Source organism: Ananas comosus, linkage group 4, assembly GCF_001540865.1.
Source record: "Ananas comosus cultivar F153 linkage group 4, ASM154086v1, whole genome shotgun sequence".
Classification (NCBI taxonomy): domain Eukaryota; kingdom Viridiplantae; phylum Streptophyta; class Magnoliopsida; order Poales; family Bromeliaceae; genus Ananas; species Ananas comosus.
Genome location: NC_033624.1, coordinates 1,690,588 through 1,707,338, shown reverse-complemented (window position 1 = coordinate 1,707,338; position 16,751 = coordinate 1,690,588). Strand labels below are relative to the sequence as shown.

At 36.2% G+C, this 16,751-nt stretch overlaps 2 protein-coding genes across 4 annotated transcripts; both read left to right on the top strand.

Moving 5' to 3' along the window:
- LOC109709686 (succinate dehydrogenase subunit 4, mitochondrial-like) lies at positions 5,110-7,634 on the top strand. The gene is made up of 3 exons (XM_020232012.1): positions 5,110-5,410; positions 6,770-6,880; positions 6,958-7,634. The coding sequence occupies exons 1-3, from the start codon at positions 5,186-5,188 to the stop codon at positions 7,360-7,362; spliced, it is 741 nt and encodes a 246-aa protein (XP_020087601.1). The 5' UTR covers positions 5,110-5,185; the 3' UTR covers positions 7,363-7,634.
- LOC109708521 (probable serine/threonine-protein kinase At1g01540) lies at positions 10,964-16,743 on the top strand. Of its 3 annotated transcripts, XM_020230306.1 has the most exons (8): positions 10,964-11,961; positions 12,351-12,785; positions 12,867-13,102; positions 13,514-13,640; positions 13,713-13,784; positions 13,976-14,159; positions 15,027-15,159; positions 16,150-16,743. In XM_020230306.1, exons 2-8 carry the CDS (start codon positions 12,632-12,634, stop codon positions 16,399-16,401), a joined length of 1,158 nt encoding a protein of 385 aa, XP_020085895.1. In that variant the 5' UTR covers positions 10,964-11,961; positions 12,351-12,631; the 3' UTR covers positions 16,402-16,743. The 3 variants fall into 3 exon arrangements, with proteins under 3 accessions (XP_020085895.1, XP_020085894.1, XP_020085896.1); XM_020230305.1 differs by lacking the exon at positions 10,964-11,961 and having other exon boundaries at positions 12,310-12,785; XM_020230307.1 differs by lacking the exon at positions 10,964-11,961 and having other exon boundaries at positions 12,310-12,785; positions 16,140-16,346.

Below are 16,751 nucleotides of genomic sequence, written 5' to 3'. Positions count from 1 at the left end.
TATATATATATATATATATATATATATATATATATAGAGAGAGAGAGAGAGAGAGAGAGAGAGAGAGAGAGAGAGAGAGAGAGAGAGAGAGAGCTGGACTGGGCTACTATTAGTAGCAAAATCTCATTGTTGCTACCAGTTTTTTAGCCTTTGGATCAACTCTTTTCATTATTTCAACCATTGGATTAAATACTATAACCCAGTGGAGACCACTCAACCCTAGGGGGACAACTCAACTCTAACCGACTAATATCATCCTGATCCTACAATTTTTCATCAAAGGGTTAAAAACTTGATAGTGAAAAAAGCGTTTTACTATTAATAGTATTCCAGCCTAATTCTATATATATATATATATAGAGTCCGGCTGTGGTGCTTGTAAAAGTACCAATCACTTTGTGCTTGTAGGTTTTTAATCGTTAGATCAGCACTGTTGATCATTACACCCGTTAGATTATACTATTCAACCAACCACCCACTCAACCCTAGGGGGCCCACATCATCCTAACCACATATTTTTTAATCTAAAGGCTAAAAACTTACAAACACCAATGTCTTGTTACTTTCAAAAGTATAGGAGCTCAAGTATATATATATATATATATAAAAGCTGCTTTATGTGGGACTAAATACAAAACTTACAAATTGAAATATAAATAAAATCGAGAGTTTTTAAATAGCAGCAAAGTGCTTTCCCTTTCTTTTCCCATCCACTCAATAAAAACGTTTGTTTAGGTACTACACTTGTCATTCTCAGATGTGTTGCATATCTTGGAAGGTGAACAATTGGCATACAATGTGACCATTGAAAATGATAGATCCAAATTATTACCAATTTGAGAGGTTATAATAGACATCCAAATTCGAATCCTATTTAAAAAATTAATAATAAAAATAAGGTTAAGTGTAAACAACTCTCTCTCTAAACATATCAAATAACAAATATATTCCTATATAAAGTTTAACTTTTTATTTTTATTTCTACAAAAGTTTAGTGATATTTATATTTATCCTTTTGATTTGTTATCGTTAGAGCACTGTTTATTTTTTAACAGCAGATAAGCAAAACGATATTTTTGTTCTTACAAATATATTCCTACAAAAGCGCAACTGTTACAATTATGCAGAAATGTCCTCCTAAAAAAATATTTTATTCAATAATATAAGAAGAATAAAAAAGTTCATTTAACTAATTCACTAATCATGGTTAATCATATTTTTCTAACGGATCCTAACAGTATGAGTATATTTGAAAACTGTAGGACTTTTGTAGGGATAAAAATAAAAAGTTGAATCTTGTAGAAATATATCTGCTACTTGATATGTTTATAAGAAATAGTATTCAATTAACCCTAAAACGAAAAGGAAAAAACTTTTTGTACATCCAAAAAGGTGCGTGTAGATCTTACATCCCCATCCTAGAGTTGATAAAACTTCAAATAATTTGTAGTAAAATAAAAAAAGGTTAATGTGACAAGTAAAAATTAATAGCTCTTGGATGGTATAAATATAAGATGTACATATTATTTTAGAGTGTATCTATAGCATTGCTCATTCGTTGGTGCTTTTACTTGTTTAAATTCTTGGATGGAAAGATTTTGACTATTGATGGTCTTTGGATCAATGATATTTCACCAACCATCAACTAAACTTTGATTAAATGGAATGATCCAAGGGCCAAAGAACTGGATCTAAGGGCTAAAATTCTAAAGCATCATCCGCCTGATACGTCTCGAAGTATTTTAGCTGGATTATATTCTTAGTATAGATTAGCTTTTTAGTATAAAATCAGTCTTAACATTGCTATTTATGTGTATGTCAGATATGAAGTGAATCATATTATATGCTGCTGGTTGAAAAGATCACAAAAAGACAACATAATTAAATATATGATAATTAAATTCCAAACCTTTTGAAATGGAGGTTTAGAAGTGGTTTTGATATCATGTTATCCACAAAATATACAGTCTAGTTAAAATATATATTTGAGAATTAGTCTTAACAGGTTATGCTAGAAATTTTGTCACACTTTAGCATAATTTTGTTTCGATACTCAAATCTTTATTCAAATGTGTCTTACTTTTTTTTTATACTTTTACAAGTGTGGACATAAAAAATTTGCTCCATTGGAAAATTCTTTTGGAATTTTGAATTATGTTCAAAATGATCAGCTCATTTGGTTAGTGGAAATTTCTTATTCATTAGCTTTAAATATATTAAATCATTATTGGGACAAAGGTTTAACATATAATCAATGATAACATAACATGTTGGCCATGCCATGTCCCAATCCAAGGACCAAACAAAAAACTGTTGCCAGCTTAAAACTATATATATATATATATATATGTATCGAATCGATTCTTTTTAATGAATAGATCCGATCGCAACTTCGAATATGGAATTCAAAGGGATCAAATAGGAAATGATACTCTGAATCATATAACTGTAATGAAATATACGATCAACCAACATTTATCGAATTTGAAAAAGAGTCAGGTTATCGTGGGAGACCATAACTGCCAATACTCTTAAGACTTGAGTGGGATGTGGTATTCTGAGTTCCCCTTTTCTGTGTATGAAGGCCTTGAGAGGTTCTGTAGGATGGCAATTGACAGGACTTGCACACCACTGACGATGCCCGATCTTCAGGAATTGCCTGATTCAAACTTCAGACCCCGTGGCACTTTTTCCATCGAGAGCAAGTCGGCTGCTAATGGTTGATTTTTTGACTCAAAGGGAAGGAGAAGCAAGCTCTGTCTGAGGCTGCCAAGATACAGAGCTGGAGTATCACGAAGGAAAGGGAGGAAGTGAGTCTGAACGCTAACATTCATTTCGAGGAACTGGAATGACTTACAAGCAAGTTCTGCAGAAACCTCCTGGGGGATGGACCAGTGGAAATCTGAAAATCTTGAAGCACTAATTCTTGGGTACCACGTTCGAGTCTGTCCATGCAGATGGTGGGTTGGAGTTGTCAGATAAGCTCCTCCGTCACAAGTCCTCTCCCAAAAGCGTCTTTCCAACAGCACAGCTTCTCATACTTTGGACGGGGCAACCAAGGGAAGACCTGGGACGCTGCAGAAGTCTTTCCAGAAGCGGACCGGCATCGAACATATTCTCACGCTGGGAGAGTGTCTGATGCCTCCATCGAGGCCAAGGATGTCAAGTTCCTGTCTATAGTATTATATATATAGGTATATATATATATTATATATATATAAGGTCTGGCTGCTATCCTATGATGGATTGCGTATATTTCCGTATCAAGTTGTTTTGTATGATCGAGGAACTCAAATTGATAATCGACACCTCTGTAAATTGATCTACACATAAAATATTAAGAAACTAAATTTGTATATTTAAAAATTATTATTTCAAGTTTCATTAAAAGAGTTCAACAATGAAACAAATGTCTAAATGAATATCGCTTCTTAAATAGAGGTAGACTTTCTCGAATTGTATAATCAAGTATAAACTACTATTCTAAAATAGTATAAAGAATTTTCTATCAAAAATTCAAGCAATTTGGATTGCTTTACACCGTTAAACAAGCAAACGGCTCATTTAGGCCGTAAAAAATTATCGATTTTACGACACTTTGATCACCATATAAATAATTTTTAAAAATTCTAAAATTTAGTTTCTATATATTTCAAATACTCTAGATCAACTTCAACGGTTCCGATCATTGATTCAGAATCTTTATCATCAAGAACAATTTGATAGGACAAGTGCTCCAATCCTATTAATAGGATAGCAGCTCTAGCCTATATATATATATATATATATATATATATATAATTGAGGTAGATTATTTTTAGAAGCACTAATCCTTTGGCGTTTCTAAGTTTCTAATCCTTGAATCTACTCCTTAATTACTAATATCTCTTGGATCAAATACTATTACACCTACCACCACCTATCACCGTTATCCCAACCCTACATTTCTACATCTAAGGATTAAAAACTCAAAAGCACCAATATCTTAGTGCTTTTGAGAGTATTCTAGATCAACTCTCTCTCTCTCTATATATATAGAAAGAGAGAAAGAGAGCTAGGCTGGTATACTACCGGTAGCACGGAAGCTTTCGTGCTACCAAGTTATTTTCAATGATACGGCTTCCAAATCGACGATCGGTTTCATTAGACTTGATCTATACTATTAAAAGTATTTGAAAACTACATCTTATAATTTTCCAATATTATTTGGCTAGTTATCAAAAGGTTTTAAATTTGACAATTTTAATAGTCGATGTGATGCATTTGTGAATTTAACGATATAAAACAATTCAAATCTGATGAATTTTTTATTAAAAATTCTTTTCAATATTTAGAGTAAGATTAGTACTTCTGATATTAAATTCAAGTCTTTTATCATTATTTTTTATGAAATTTTTATTTTCGATCATTCATATTTAGACTACTCGTTTAAAAAGTAAATAATATCGAAAAATTATAAAATTTAGTTTTCAAATATTTTAAATAATGTAGATCAAGTTTAACAGAACTGATCGTCAATTTGGAAGGTACATCATTGAAAATAATTTGATTGCACGGAGACCTCCGTGATACAGATATATTCCAGTCTAGCTATATATATATATATATATATATATATATATATATGTTAAAAAATAATTTATTTATTTTTATGAATGATAATATTTAATGCATATTATATCGGTGGTTAATATATAAATTTCTGTAATTTTATACGAAGGACGGAAAATAACACCGCTATGTAAGCCGAACTTCTTTGCATATTTGATTTGTGACGAAATTTTTTTTTGCGTACAATTTTGCAGGAAAAAATTATCTAAATTTCAATTCATTGATTAAGATTTGGGACAAAATTAACGTAAATCTAGAATTAGTTTAAAAAAATTTGAATATTTCGTCGTATCTGTGGCAATGCACGTATCTCGAGACAATAATAGACGGTCAGATTATTATATTATTATTATTATTTATTTCTGGTGATTTTTAGTATGAGTCCACGTGTATGGCAGATATTATAGTCTCACGGGCGATGAGAATGAGAAGTTGATCCCCACCGTGAGTGATGAGCTCTTTCCCGTTTCTTCACTTGTCTTCTGGAAAGCTCTGTCTCTTTTTTTTTTTTTTTTCTTCTTTTTCTTCTTCTTTTACGCCCGAGAAACGACGAGTGAGCAAAGCTCACGCTCCAATGGCCGGGCGCCTCTTCTCTCGCTCCAAAACCCTAACCCTAACCCTAAACCTCGCTCGCCCCGATCCTTCTCCGGCCTCCTCTCGCTCCTTCCGCGCCCTCTTCTCTCTCCCGATCGATCCCGCCGCCGCCGCCGCCGCTGGATCCTCCCCGTCGCGCTCATTCCTATCGTCCACTCCCCCGCCGCTTGATTATTCTCGCCGCTCCCCCCTTAGCCTCGGCAAGGTACGCGTCTCACCTTCCTTCTTGTCGAACCGAGGTGTTCTTTTGCTCCTAATGATGCATCGTAGGGTACGAGTACTTGAGAGCATTTATGAAGAAAAGGTGAGGAATTTAGGTTGTTGGGTGTTGTGACGATTTGAAGGAGAGGTGAAAGGTGTTTAGATGGTAAATTAGGGAGTTTTCAGGGAAAACATCAATAAAAACATGTTTTTTTTTTAAAAAAAAAAAAAAACCAAAGATTGGTTCGTGGAACTTTAGGTTTACACATTTAGAGATGTGGAGATAAGAGGGTTAATCCAGTCACCTCTTTCATGGACTACTAGTCGCTCTTTTAGTTTATCACATCTGTATGGATCGTTTTTGATGATGTTGCATGGTTTATGAAGCAGGAGAACGTTTTCCTTGTTGTTTTTATATATGTAAATATTTCACATTCTGATAAAGCTGTTCTTAATTGAGATTTATTATGTAGCTTGTTTCATTATAGTGCTCTGCTTTTTGTACAAATAATATAGCTCAACTCAATTTTGATTTACATTGAAAGGTTAGCGGAAATATGTTCCAGTCATTGCAAAAAGTTGATCTTTGTAAAAACCTGGGAAACTTTCATTATTTAATGATTTTTGTGTCTTTCGTTGTATCTCTTGATTTGGGATATCATTTTATTTCCGTTATCTCTTGCATGCTATTGTTCTCATCTATGACTAAAACATCTGGTTTTGTTGTACGTTATTAGTAGATGGTTATGAGTTGCTTCTGGCATTCAAATGTCTGTGTTGAAATAACCATTTTCCAATCTGTTAAGCTGGAGAACAATGGATAATAACTTGTATATTCGACAAAATCAGCACTTCTCACGCGTCTGGGCATGTCAGCTTTAATTGGCCCAAGAGGTGGACTATAGTCCTTAGTCATATACTATGCGAATTCGATAAATTCTCTAAAACACTAAGCTTCCGAGTTACTTAGTTTTCAGTTTTTAGACGTATTGTGGTACATTTCTTGTATACAGCACGTTTACATCCTATAATGTACTCCTCAGAGATGAAGTTGAGCTAATTTTGTTCAGTTATTTGCATGCCCTAATTATGTTGGTAAATTTTGCTTTCCTTAGAGCAGTACTGTGAAAAGAAGATGTTGTTGGAATGTGTAACTTTACCACCTCAGATATGTATGTGCACGTGTTCGTGGAACCAATAGTATAAAGTAACGGAGCGCCGGCAAGCACCTTGAGTCAACAATTTCCACATTGAAATTTTTGGGATCAAGGCACAGTAGATGTTGATGCTAGTAGATTATGTCTTTTTCAGTGGCCTTTCTTTTCTTGATTTTGAGGTTTTTGATGCTTACTCACTCGTGCAGATTCTAGGGTATGAACAAAATTCCCAGCTTAGTGCGGCGCAAGGTTTACCACGTTTCTTCTGTACGAGAGCACAGAGTGGAGCTGCGGTACATCAGGCAGACAATACTCAGGTTTCTCATTGATTTGGTAGAATATAATTCATGTTAGTCAGTCTCAATTTGTTATCATCTAAATGTAAACCGAACAGATTTTGAAGAATGTCCGTGAAGCAGCTGCTAGAATTGGAGAGCCAAATTTCTCGACTCCAAAGAATGGCGACTCATCAAAGGTCATTGCTTTTAGTCCATTGGAAGGAAGCATGAGCAAAATCAGGCAAAGTGGATTGGCACAAGAAAGCCTCAAGATAAAGAGAATGGAACTTTCTCAAAGGATCACATATGCTCTTATACCGGCATTGATTCTTGTCTCAAAGACAAACATGCTTACTTCTTTACTGGTTCTCTCAGTATATTGGCAGATATATGGGTTCTTCAAGGAGATTATTCTCGATTACGTCCACCACGAAGTTACCCAGAAATGGGTTCTTATATACTTTAAGTTGCTTCTTTTGATCTTGGCAAAGGACACTATTATCTATTTTGATTTAGTGTAAGATCACGATTTAGTGTAAGATCACTGCAGTGTTTGTCTCTGATACTAAAAGATAATGAATAGGGATGGTAGTGAACCCACGTAGTATGGGATTCTTCTTATGTTTTATTGTTTATTTAGTTATTTATATGTTTTTGGATGGGTACGCAGGGGAAGGTGGATAAACATCCACATGTTCAATTTCAAATAATGAGAGCGATAACCTGTTCTTCTTGACAAATGATGGTTCTCTACTTTTTAATAAGATAAAACAAAGGTGATCTTTCTAAATTCCCTACAGGATCTTCTTTTCTTTTCTTTTCTTTTCTTTTCTTTTTTTCCGTATTCTTCTTCTTGAATGATTTTGCTGCTACATGTATGTGAAGAATTTTGTAATTATACTGGTTCATTCTCATACGCAAACAAATCGGCTTTTTTCGCTGTTTTCAAGTTCCTGCAATAATGATGTTATCTAGCAGCTTGCCCTTTTCTTCTAGACTTAATTTTTATTACATCTTGATTCGTGTTTTGGGTTCAGAATGTGAAATTTGGATCTGAGTCATGTTTTATGTGACTGCTTCTTGAGTTTGAGATTGCTGGCTTATTGATGGTTATCTGTAATACAAAATTGAGATAATTGTGTGCATGTTTAATTGTTTTTTGCTTAATATAATTGTCACATCACTCCCATATTTTTAAAGTATTAATAAATCAAAACGGTTGTCTAAACTCCTGAATGTGTTGGGTATGAAATTTACAGCCAACTTTTGGGTGTGTAAATAGCATTTTCTTATTTTCGAATTGGTGAACATTGGAATTTTTATCATCTTCTGCTACGAAAATGAAACCGCGCTTATTATGGATCGAGTTGAGGCAGCTCTTTTAACTGTGAAGTCTTTGTCAGCTGCCTCAAACTCTTGAGGTATATTATATCATTGTTCACTAAATTAGTCCCAAATTTTATTGCTGCAATTGAAGAGTGAATATCAATTTCTGTTTCAATAAGATCACTTTATTAAGCTTTGATAGTTTCATTAACAAAAAGATGGGAGTGGAAACATGGTTACTAAATTACTTATTACTGATTCAGGTGTGAAAATCACTTCTTGACGGTGTGATCACAGCCCTCTTTATGTATAGAAGATGATAAGAATATCCAAAAGAGCTCATAACCCTCATCCAATGTAACATTTATTCTGCTGTTGAGGTCCAACAGAGCATACATATATACATCACCACAGTTTAGTTCACCAATGTACTCATGCATGCATGTACTCTTGCTGACTGCACATGCAAACTGGCAGTGCATCTCTCTCTTTCTCTCTCCCTCCTCTCTCTCTCTGTGCTAGGCAAAAGATTTGGGAACAAATCCAATGTTTTGTCCATAGTAGGAATCTGTAACTGTTTAAACATTGAGAGTGATATATATATCACAGATTATTTTTCATAAAATATAGTTAGTGATTGATACATATGCAGTGTAACACAAAAATCAAAGAACTCCTTATGTCCATATCTATCTATCAAACATATGCCTTTGTGATAGCAATCTCCTTGTTATTTGCTGCAGAATTACAAGGACCATCAACTGTCTATGACCATGTGCTATGACCTGTCCATCCCAAAAAGGAAGATATGGCTCTGGATCTCAACTGCTCATCTTGTTGGTGGGTGGCTTCTCTCTTTCTCTCATAACTTCTTTCATCTGAGTGATGGTATAGTCTTAGCTAGATCTAACTTGGTTGCTATTTTGTGTAATTTCTCATTTTGATAATTTAATTATTGACATTTTGATATATGCTCTAAAGCTAAGCTAAGTCCTTTTGTTTCTAGTTTTTACTACAGTTGGTAGTAACATTATCAGAATATACGAAGATGTACGACTCGACATGATTTACCGTGTCATATAAATATATAATGCACTCTAATAAAGGATCACGCTTTTCCGTATAGCATGCCATTGGCCCCCAAAAGCTGAAAAAACAAAGAGATTGGTCATTTAACTTATCATAAAGCTTCACTTGGTTTAATCTTAGATTTGCTATAATTGAAGTGCACAACTTCAAACTCTATTTCAATGAAGTTACTCCTATGTATGTCGAAAGATCACTAAAATTTCTTACAGTTGATCCAGTCACCTCATCTCTTAAGCATAATGTGGATTAGGACTCTGAGTTAGCTAAATTAGTTGAGATAATTGAATTGAATATCAGATCATTATCCTGTTAGATAAGCGAAAGTTTAAAGAAGCGACCTAATTAAGTAGATATCAAAGTTTAGCGACCTAAACGAAACTTGCCGTAAGTTCAATGATTTGTGGTGCAATTTACCCCCAAGATAAAAATTTGCAGCACACATTTGCATCTTGAACACATTATCTGTCGCTGCACAACTATGTTCTTTTTAAGTTACAGCCTGGAAATTGCCCTTTTCGATAAGTATTTGTGCTGTGGCAGTCATTGGATTCTCCAGTGGGACATGATGCCTCATGTGTTTCAATTTGTCTTAGTTGTATTTAGCTATGATATTCTCTGGTCAACTTGAAATCTCCTTTGGATACTTCTGTGGACTGTGGACCCTCCACAAGCTAAGCTCTGTACAGCATCTGAAGCTCAACTAAATAAGTAAATAAAGAGGCCTGTTACTGTTCATGTGAAATTTAATAAATGCCAACTAGGTTGATCAAATGATGGGTCACTGGTAAGGAACTTTTAAAGATTCATTATGCCTCGATCAGATGGCTATATATGCACTTTTTTTGGTCAAACCAGTTTAAATTGCAATGCTTTTCTAACAGTTGTTCTGCATCTTGATCGATTATGAGGGCATCTGCTGCAAATTTAGCAAGAAGAGAAATACTAGTTTTGGTGTCGCAGTGATTCCAGAACGTGGCCCACAACTAGAACATAGTAACTCTGTATAATCTCAACACTACATTTATGCATAAGCATATTTTAATAATTTCAAGTGAAAATAACACTATAAAAGAAATTTTATTAATGTGTATTTTACTTTATATGACCTTATTTTAATGGCATATTATTTGCGCATTCCATTCCTGATTGTTTCCGTGTATATTTATATCTCATACCTGGCATGTTAATTCACAACGTTCTAAATAATATTTAACGGCTATTCGTATGAAAAAAAAGAAAATAGAGAATACACATGCATGATAAGGAATGACACTGGATGATATTTGGTAATTTCAAACACTGATAATACTTAAGAGTGGGGGAAACAACCAAATTGAAATAAAATTTGTTTGATCTTCATTACCAAACCTGCATTTTATCTTAATAGCATTTTAAGCCGCTAGATTTTCCAGTTTTGTTCTGGAATTGGCCTATGTAATCTCTGACCTGGTCACCTAATAGCTGACTTAATGTTCGCCAAACTAACTGATAAATTTGTCGTTAGCTACAACTAATTGGTGGTTTTATACTACCCTTCTTGCTCTTACTGATGTTCTAAACCTTAAAAAAAGATTGTTAGTTTGTTGTTTTCCCATTTTCAAACTTCAGGTTTACTGCATAATTGAGTACTCATTACTTTCCAAAATATTAGTTTAGTTTGCCATGTGAGGCTAAACCCTATATCATGTTAAACAATGCTGAGTCTATGTCCAAGGGAAACAGTATTTTTATAGTTTATCCAGCTTCCCAGCATCCTCTAGTTTTCACATAAACTGCCCCACTTTCCACTGTAAGACTCAGAAAAGTTTCACCAGCCAAAAGCTTACCTTGTCCAACTTTTTCCTCCCACTTCTGCATCTCTCTCTCTCTCTCTCTCTCTCTCTCTCCTGCTGCTGTTGCTGCACCGCGTAAGCTGGTGCGCAGACCGGTGATCTGTCCTCAATCCAATCTCTATTTTCAATACCGACCGCTGAGCCTCGACTTAAATTTTTTAGAACCAAGTGTTTAGCCCTTTACGACAAAATCCCAAGTTTCGCAATTATCACCTTAAGATAAAAGAGATGATGTGGTGCACTAGGTGCTTGCAACATTTTGCTCTCTCTCTCTCTCTCTCTCTCTCTCTCTCTCTTCATGTATGCATGTATCTGCACTACATGACAACACCACCCTGGCTTTCCAGGTACCCCCCATCCCCAGCCAATGTAGCAAACAGAGAGCAGAATCACCAACACAGTAATAAGGACAGTTACAGCAAAAGACAGCAAACAACAAGCCCATCACCTCACCAGGGCTCCCCACCTAGACCACCAATTGACTCATGGAGTGTCTGTAGAGGGGATCTCTCTCCCTCTCTCTCTCTCTCTCTCTCTCTTTCTAAAAGAGAGACTCTAATCTCACTGGATTGGGAGCAATAGTTGTAGTCTATGATAACATCATGAAAGGGGAAGGGCTTTTTCTTGCTCCCCACTGCCCCCCAGTCATCTCAAAGGCTGCAGAATCTCAACCTTTAGTACTAGAAAAAGGAAAACCTTGAGCCCATGGGAGTGTGGCAGCATGTTGGTGGGGAAGTGTAATCTTTGAGATTTATAGAGATTCTGGGTATAATATAAACCCTCTATCAAATTTTCCCTCTGCCCTTAAATTGCCTTCCTTTCTCTGATCCAATTAAAAGGCCACTGTCCCCTCCCACTGTCCACTTGTTGCTGGTAAAAACCCCACATTTTTACAGTTGGTAACATTACAACCCCTCCCTTTCTTTCTTATTCTGGATAGGAGATTCCACAGGGTGGTGTATACCAAAAACACCTCCACCCACACCCACACACACACACATGGGGGAATCACCTTTGACATATAAAGAGCACATAGATCCATTGGCCATGTGGGGTAGAGAGAAACCCATATGTGCTTCTCTGTGGCCTCCCTTTGAGTTGATTGTTCTCCTTTCTCCCTCCTTCAAGTACCCAGTGACCTCAAGTGGGCACTGTTCAATCAATTCAAAAAGGCCTTGTGTCTTCTTCTTCCCCCCTATGTTCCCCCCCCCCCCCTTGATTCCTCTCCCTCTCTCTCTTTATGCATGTATGAATGAATGCAGGTTGAGAATCTCTCTGGCTTGGTTTCTCTGCTACCGCTCTTCGAGTTGCTGTTTCATGAGGAACACTGCATGACATTTTCTCTTCTTCTGTGTTTAAATTACAGATAGGGTCACTTGTTTGTGTTCCTACTGTTGATGCAGTGTACTGATTAAAAAAAACTCTTCATATTTGAACAAATTGGTTCAATTCGACTGTTCGTCGCCAGTGCCGCAGCTTTCCCTCTTGCTCCCTCAGATTCAATGTTTCAGTTTTTCATACTCAGAAGAAAGCTCCCTGCCAGATGTTTTGGTCCTCTGCAGCCATAGCTGGAACAACTGCAGGTGGTTTTGCATTTTTAGTGATTATTCTTGGGTTTTATTATTGCTATGTGTTCCGCCGTAGAATCCCCTCCAATAGAAATTCCGACACCGGTTCGTCCGACCCTTCGACTCTAGGTACAACAATTGTCAAAGTTTTCTTGTTGAACTTTCTTATGTATTTGAGTGGTTTTAATATTTCTGAATAAATATGGGCAGTGGAATGGAATAGGGGGGGCCGCATATCAACTGCCAGTTGCGGTCCGGTGATTGAACATCAAGGAGCTAGGCCGTTTACACTCGAAGAGTTAGAACAAGCGACGAAGAATTTTAGCGAGTCCAATCTCGTCGGTGCCGGTAGTTTTGGTTTGGTGTATAAAGGTTTACTCCTTGATGGCAGAATTGTGGCAATCAAACGGCGTTTAGGTTCTCCGAAACAGGAATTTGTTGAAGAGGTATATGCTAATCTACTGAACGAAGTTTCCTGCTATATTCCCTAGGCTTTGTTCTTGTTTGGTGAATAATATTTTTGTGCTTATGGTTCTGAATAAGATCTATGGGCTTCTTAAGAAATGAAATTGGTATACAAATCAGAGAAAAAAACTATTACGCTCTTGTGACATCTTATCAAGTGTGAATGTGCTCACAGTAATAATAAACACAACTATGGTGTATTTGGTTATATTTGTCGATTAGTATACATCAGCTTGAGAATATGGTTGGAGTTGAGATGTTTTATTCAGATTAACATTATTAATTGCAAAATTCAGCTTGTTGGAGACCTAAATTGTATAGTAGTAAGTCGCATTTTATATCCTCTAGCCTTTGCTGTATCTGTTTCTCATCAGCGTGAAAATGATAAGCAGGTTAAGAGACTAGCAGATATTTGGCATCGCAACCTTGTTACTCTTATTGGTTATTGCCAGGAAGGTGGGCTGCAAATGGTAGTATCTGAATATTTGCCTAATGGAAGTGTATGTGGTCATCTATATGGTAATATTTATTTCGCCTAAACCATTGAATTTAGATTTTAATTTCCATTCTAAATCACTTTGAATTTAGCAGATACCGGCAGAGATTCAGTAACAAGGTTAGAGTTCAAGCAAAGGCTTTCAATCGCCATAGGAGTAGCCAAAGGTAACCAACTACAGAACCTTTTTCATTTGCTCCATTCCCAGGGGGGGGACAAAAATCAATAAATCAACATTGAGGGGCCTTTACATATATATCCCTCCAAAAAAAGAAGAAGAAAAGAAGGTGTTGATGTCTTATTCACCAAAGCTACTTAATGTATCCGAATGACATTTTAATGCTATCTTAAATTGCAGGTTTGTCCCATTTACATAGTTTAGCACCTCCATTGGTACACAAGGACTTCAAAACAAGTAATGTATTGGTTGATGAGAACTTCATTGCGAAGGTAGCAGATGCTGGAATTGTTAGATTAGTTCAAAGATCAGAAGGTGTTGGTTCATCCCACACATCTGGCTGCAATATCTTCCTGGATCCAGAGTACGTTCCACCGATACATCTAGAGACCATATGAAAACAATTGGCCTATATGCCAATCTTTCTTTGTAACATCCATGAGAAATACATCTATTTGTATGAATGTACATAGAAACATGCATAAATCCTGACATGCGCACAACAGCAACACACTCAATCACGCGCGCACATGAAACATATGTATAGATGTACAGGCATGCACAAGAAGGGCTAGGACACATTCCGTTGGAGTTAATGGTGATATTTGATGTTTGAAATTCATGATTTTTCTTTTTGAATTTTTTCTACCAAAAGGACAACTGATTTCACAGTAGAATTTCGACAGGTGGTGCAGGTTTTTTTTTTTTGTTTCAAGGTTTAGGATAGCCTAAGTTAACTTTCTGCTCTTTGGTTGAGGGAATGTTCAGAGGCTTATTCAATTGGCACTACACATTTTTGTCTGTGGCTGATACACAGGAAAGATCATCCAGTAACCATGGGTTTAGTTTCTAGATATATCAAATGCCCTATATCATCTCCAATGTAATGTATTGCTAAGTTTCAAATTTCTCTGGCATTGACTTTGAGAAGGAAAGATTAGCATTCAAATCTTTCATAGTGCATTCTACCCTTTCTTTGTATGACTTTCTTGTCCCAAAAGTGCTCCTCATGGAAGAACTTTTGCGAACCATAGTAGCTCTCTCACAAGCTATTTCAAGAAAAAGACATCTTACAAACTTATGTCACGCCCCGGCACCGCCACTTTGGTCGGATTCGGGTGACTCGCCGGCACTTTATATAGTTAAGCTACAATACCACAAGCTTACTGACGTATCACTAGTTGCTATCCTAGTTTTGATGCAGTAAAATGACTATTCTCATTTTTCTTAGGGTAAATTCATCAGGGCAACTTTCTGAAAGCAGTGATGTCTACAGCTTCGGGGTGTTCCTTTTGGAGCTCATTACTGGCCAAGAAGTTGTGCGCCATATCCCTCCAGAACCAAAGGAATGCTTGGTCCAGTGGGTAATGCAACACTCAAAAAATTTTCCTTTCTAGTAATGAAATGTTGGTTTTATGTTTCCTTTGCTTTATATTATCATATAGCCTTACGAGAATACTGCAGAATATACTGAATGACAACTCGCTCATTTCTTTTTGCTTCTGCTGCATGTGCTGAGGATGATGTGACAGCCTGTGAGGTTTATTCTCATGTGGCTGCATCAAATAACAACTGAAGCGAAAACTTTGTTCCAACGTATTGAGTTGAGCTCAGATTAGAAGCTGTTTCCAATATGAAGAGGCTTTACCAGAGACTTTGGAGTTCTCATATTTTGCACTGAAAAAAAACTATTTCATGGTTGTAGTATTTGAAAATGTACTTCTTCTGGAATCTTGAAGTAGCTTAGCAAAAAGTACCCAGAAGTTGAAAACGTTTGATACGAGATGCAATATAACAGCAAGGGAGGTGACAGAATGAAACAACTAGTGACAGAATTTAACAGGATAACAGTTTGACGATGCATCAGAAATGAGAAAAAGAATCCTGAAACTTGGACAAATTTCCAGTAACAATCTGACAATATATAAATAAGGCCGAAAGTTTGATAAATATCATCATCCACTAGAGTGATGAAATCAACTTGCAATAATGGACCAGATCGAAAAGTGCCCAAACTCTTTCAAGGACTGGTCTGGATCCCGAAAACTTGCATGCTTACTGCCCTTTGGAAAAGGGCACATTTGGAGTATGTTCTACTCTTTGTAAGATCCTCAATAATGAATCTTTTGACCATTTGTAGCTTGTTTAGACAAAGAACTGCAAAAGTTAAAAGTCCTTGTATTCTTTCAGAGACAACTAAGTAATTCTACTAGTACAATTGAGAGAGGTGAAGACCAAAGTTGCAACTGGCAAAACTGTATGGTACATTATGCGACCTAGCAATAGCATCTTGCTAACTCCAAATATTTGCTTTCTTGTTGAAGTACTTGTATTCACTTTTTAGTTACTGCTAGGTGGAAGCACATTTCAGTTCAGACGAACTTGTCGACCAAAGATTAGGAAGCAGTTTTACTTCTGAAGGGATGAAAGAATTAATTCATTTGACTCTTCGATGCTTGAATCCATCTGGAAGAGGACGACCGAAGATGAGAGAAATCGTAGCGGAGCTCGACAGGATCCTCGAGATGGAGATGACACTTACGACAGTTATGGGCGACGGAACAGCTATAGTCACCCTAGGAAGCCAGTTATTTACAACTGTTTGAAAAGAAAAAGGCTCTGATAAGTTCAAAGCCACTTCTTATCGCAACTTGTCAATTAATCAAAGCAAGTATTTGCTATTTATTTTGGTAAAGAAAAATTGTAGAGCTATGTGTGTGTGTATGAATTTCCAATTGTTGGGCGGCAATATCGCTTCTGAGCTATTAATTGCAATTAGGTTGCTTAGTTTAGTTGGTATTGCATTGGTTTTATTGGTGAAGAACTAAAATTTCATCTTAAACTCAATCTGGATTCGAACATGAGATATGTAACTACACAATGAGCGTCTTATCCTCCTGAGCGAAGGTGGATTGGTCTATAAATAAATCAAACAAACTTGTTATGGGCCTGTTAT

Excerpts from the sequence above, each read along its gene's own strand:
- LOC109709686 (XM_020232012.1), top strand. The coding sequence starts at position 5,186 with ATGGCCGGGCGCCTCTTCTCTCGCTCCAAAACCCTAACCCTAACCCTA. Across the intron at positions 5,411-6,769 it reads CCCCCCTTAGCCTCGGCAAG|ATTCTAGGGTATGAACAAAA; the intron begins GTACGCGTCTCA and ends TCACTCGTGCAG. Across the intron at positions 6,881-6,957 it reads ATCAGGCAGACAATACTCAG|ATTTTGAAGAATGTCCGTGA; the intron begins GTTTCTCATTGA and ends TAAACCGAACAG.
- LOC109708521 (XM_020230306.1), top strand. The coding sequence starts at position 12,632 with ATGTTTTGGTCCTCTGCAGCCATAGCTGGAACAACTGCAGGTGGTTTT. Across the intron at positions 13,103-13,513 it reads AACAGGAATTTGTTGAAGAG|GTTAAGAGACTAGCAGATAT; the intron begins GTATATGCTAAT and ends AATGATAAGCAG. Across the intron at positions 13,785-13,975 it reads CGCCATAGGAGTAGCCAAAG|GTTTGTCCCATTTACATAGT; the intron begins GTAACCAACTAC and ends CTTAAATTGCAG.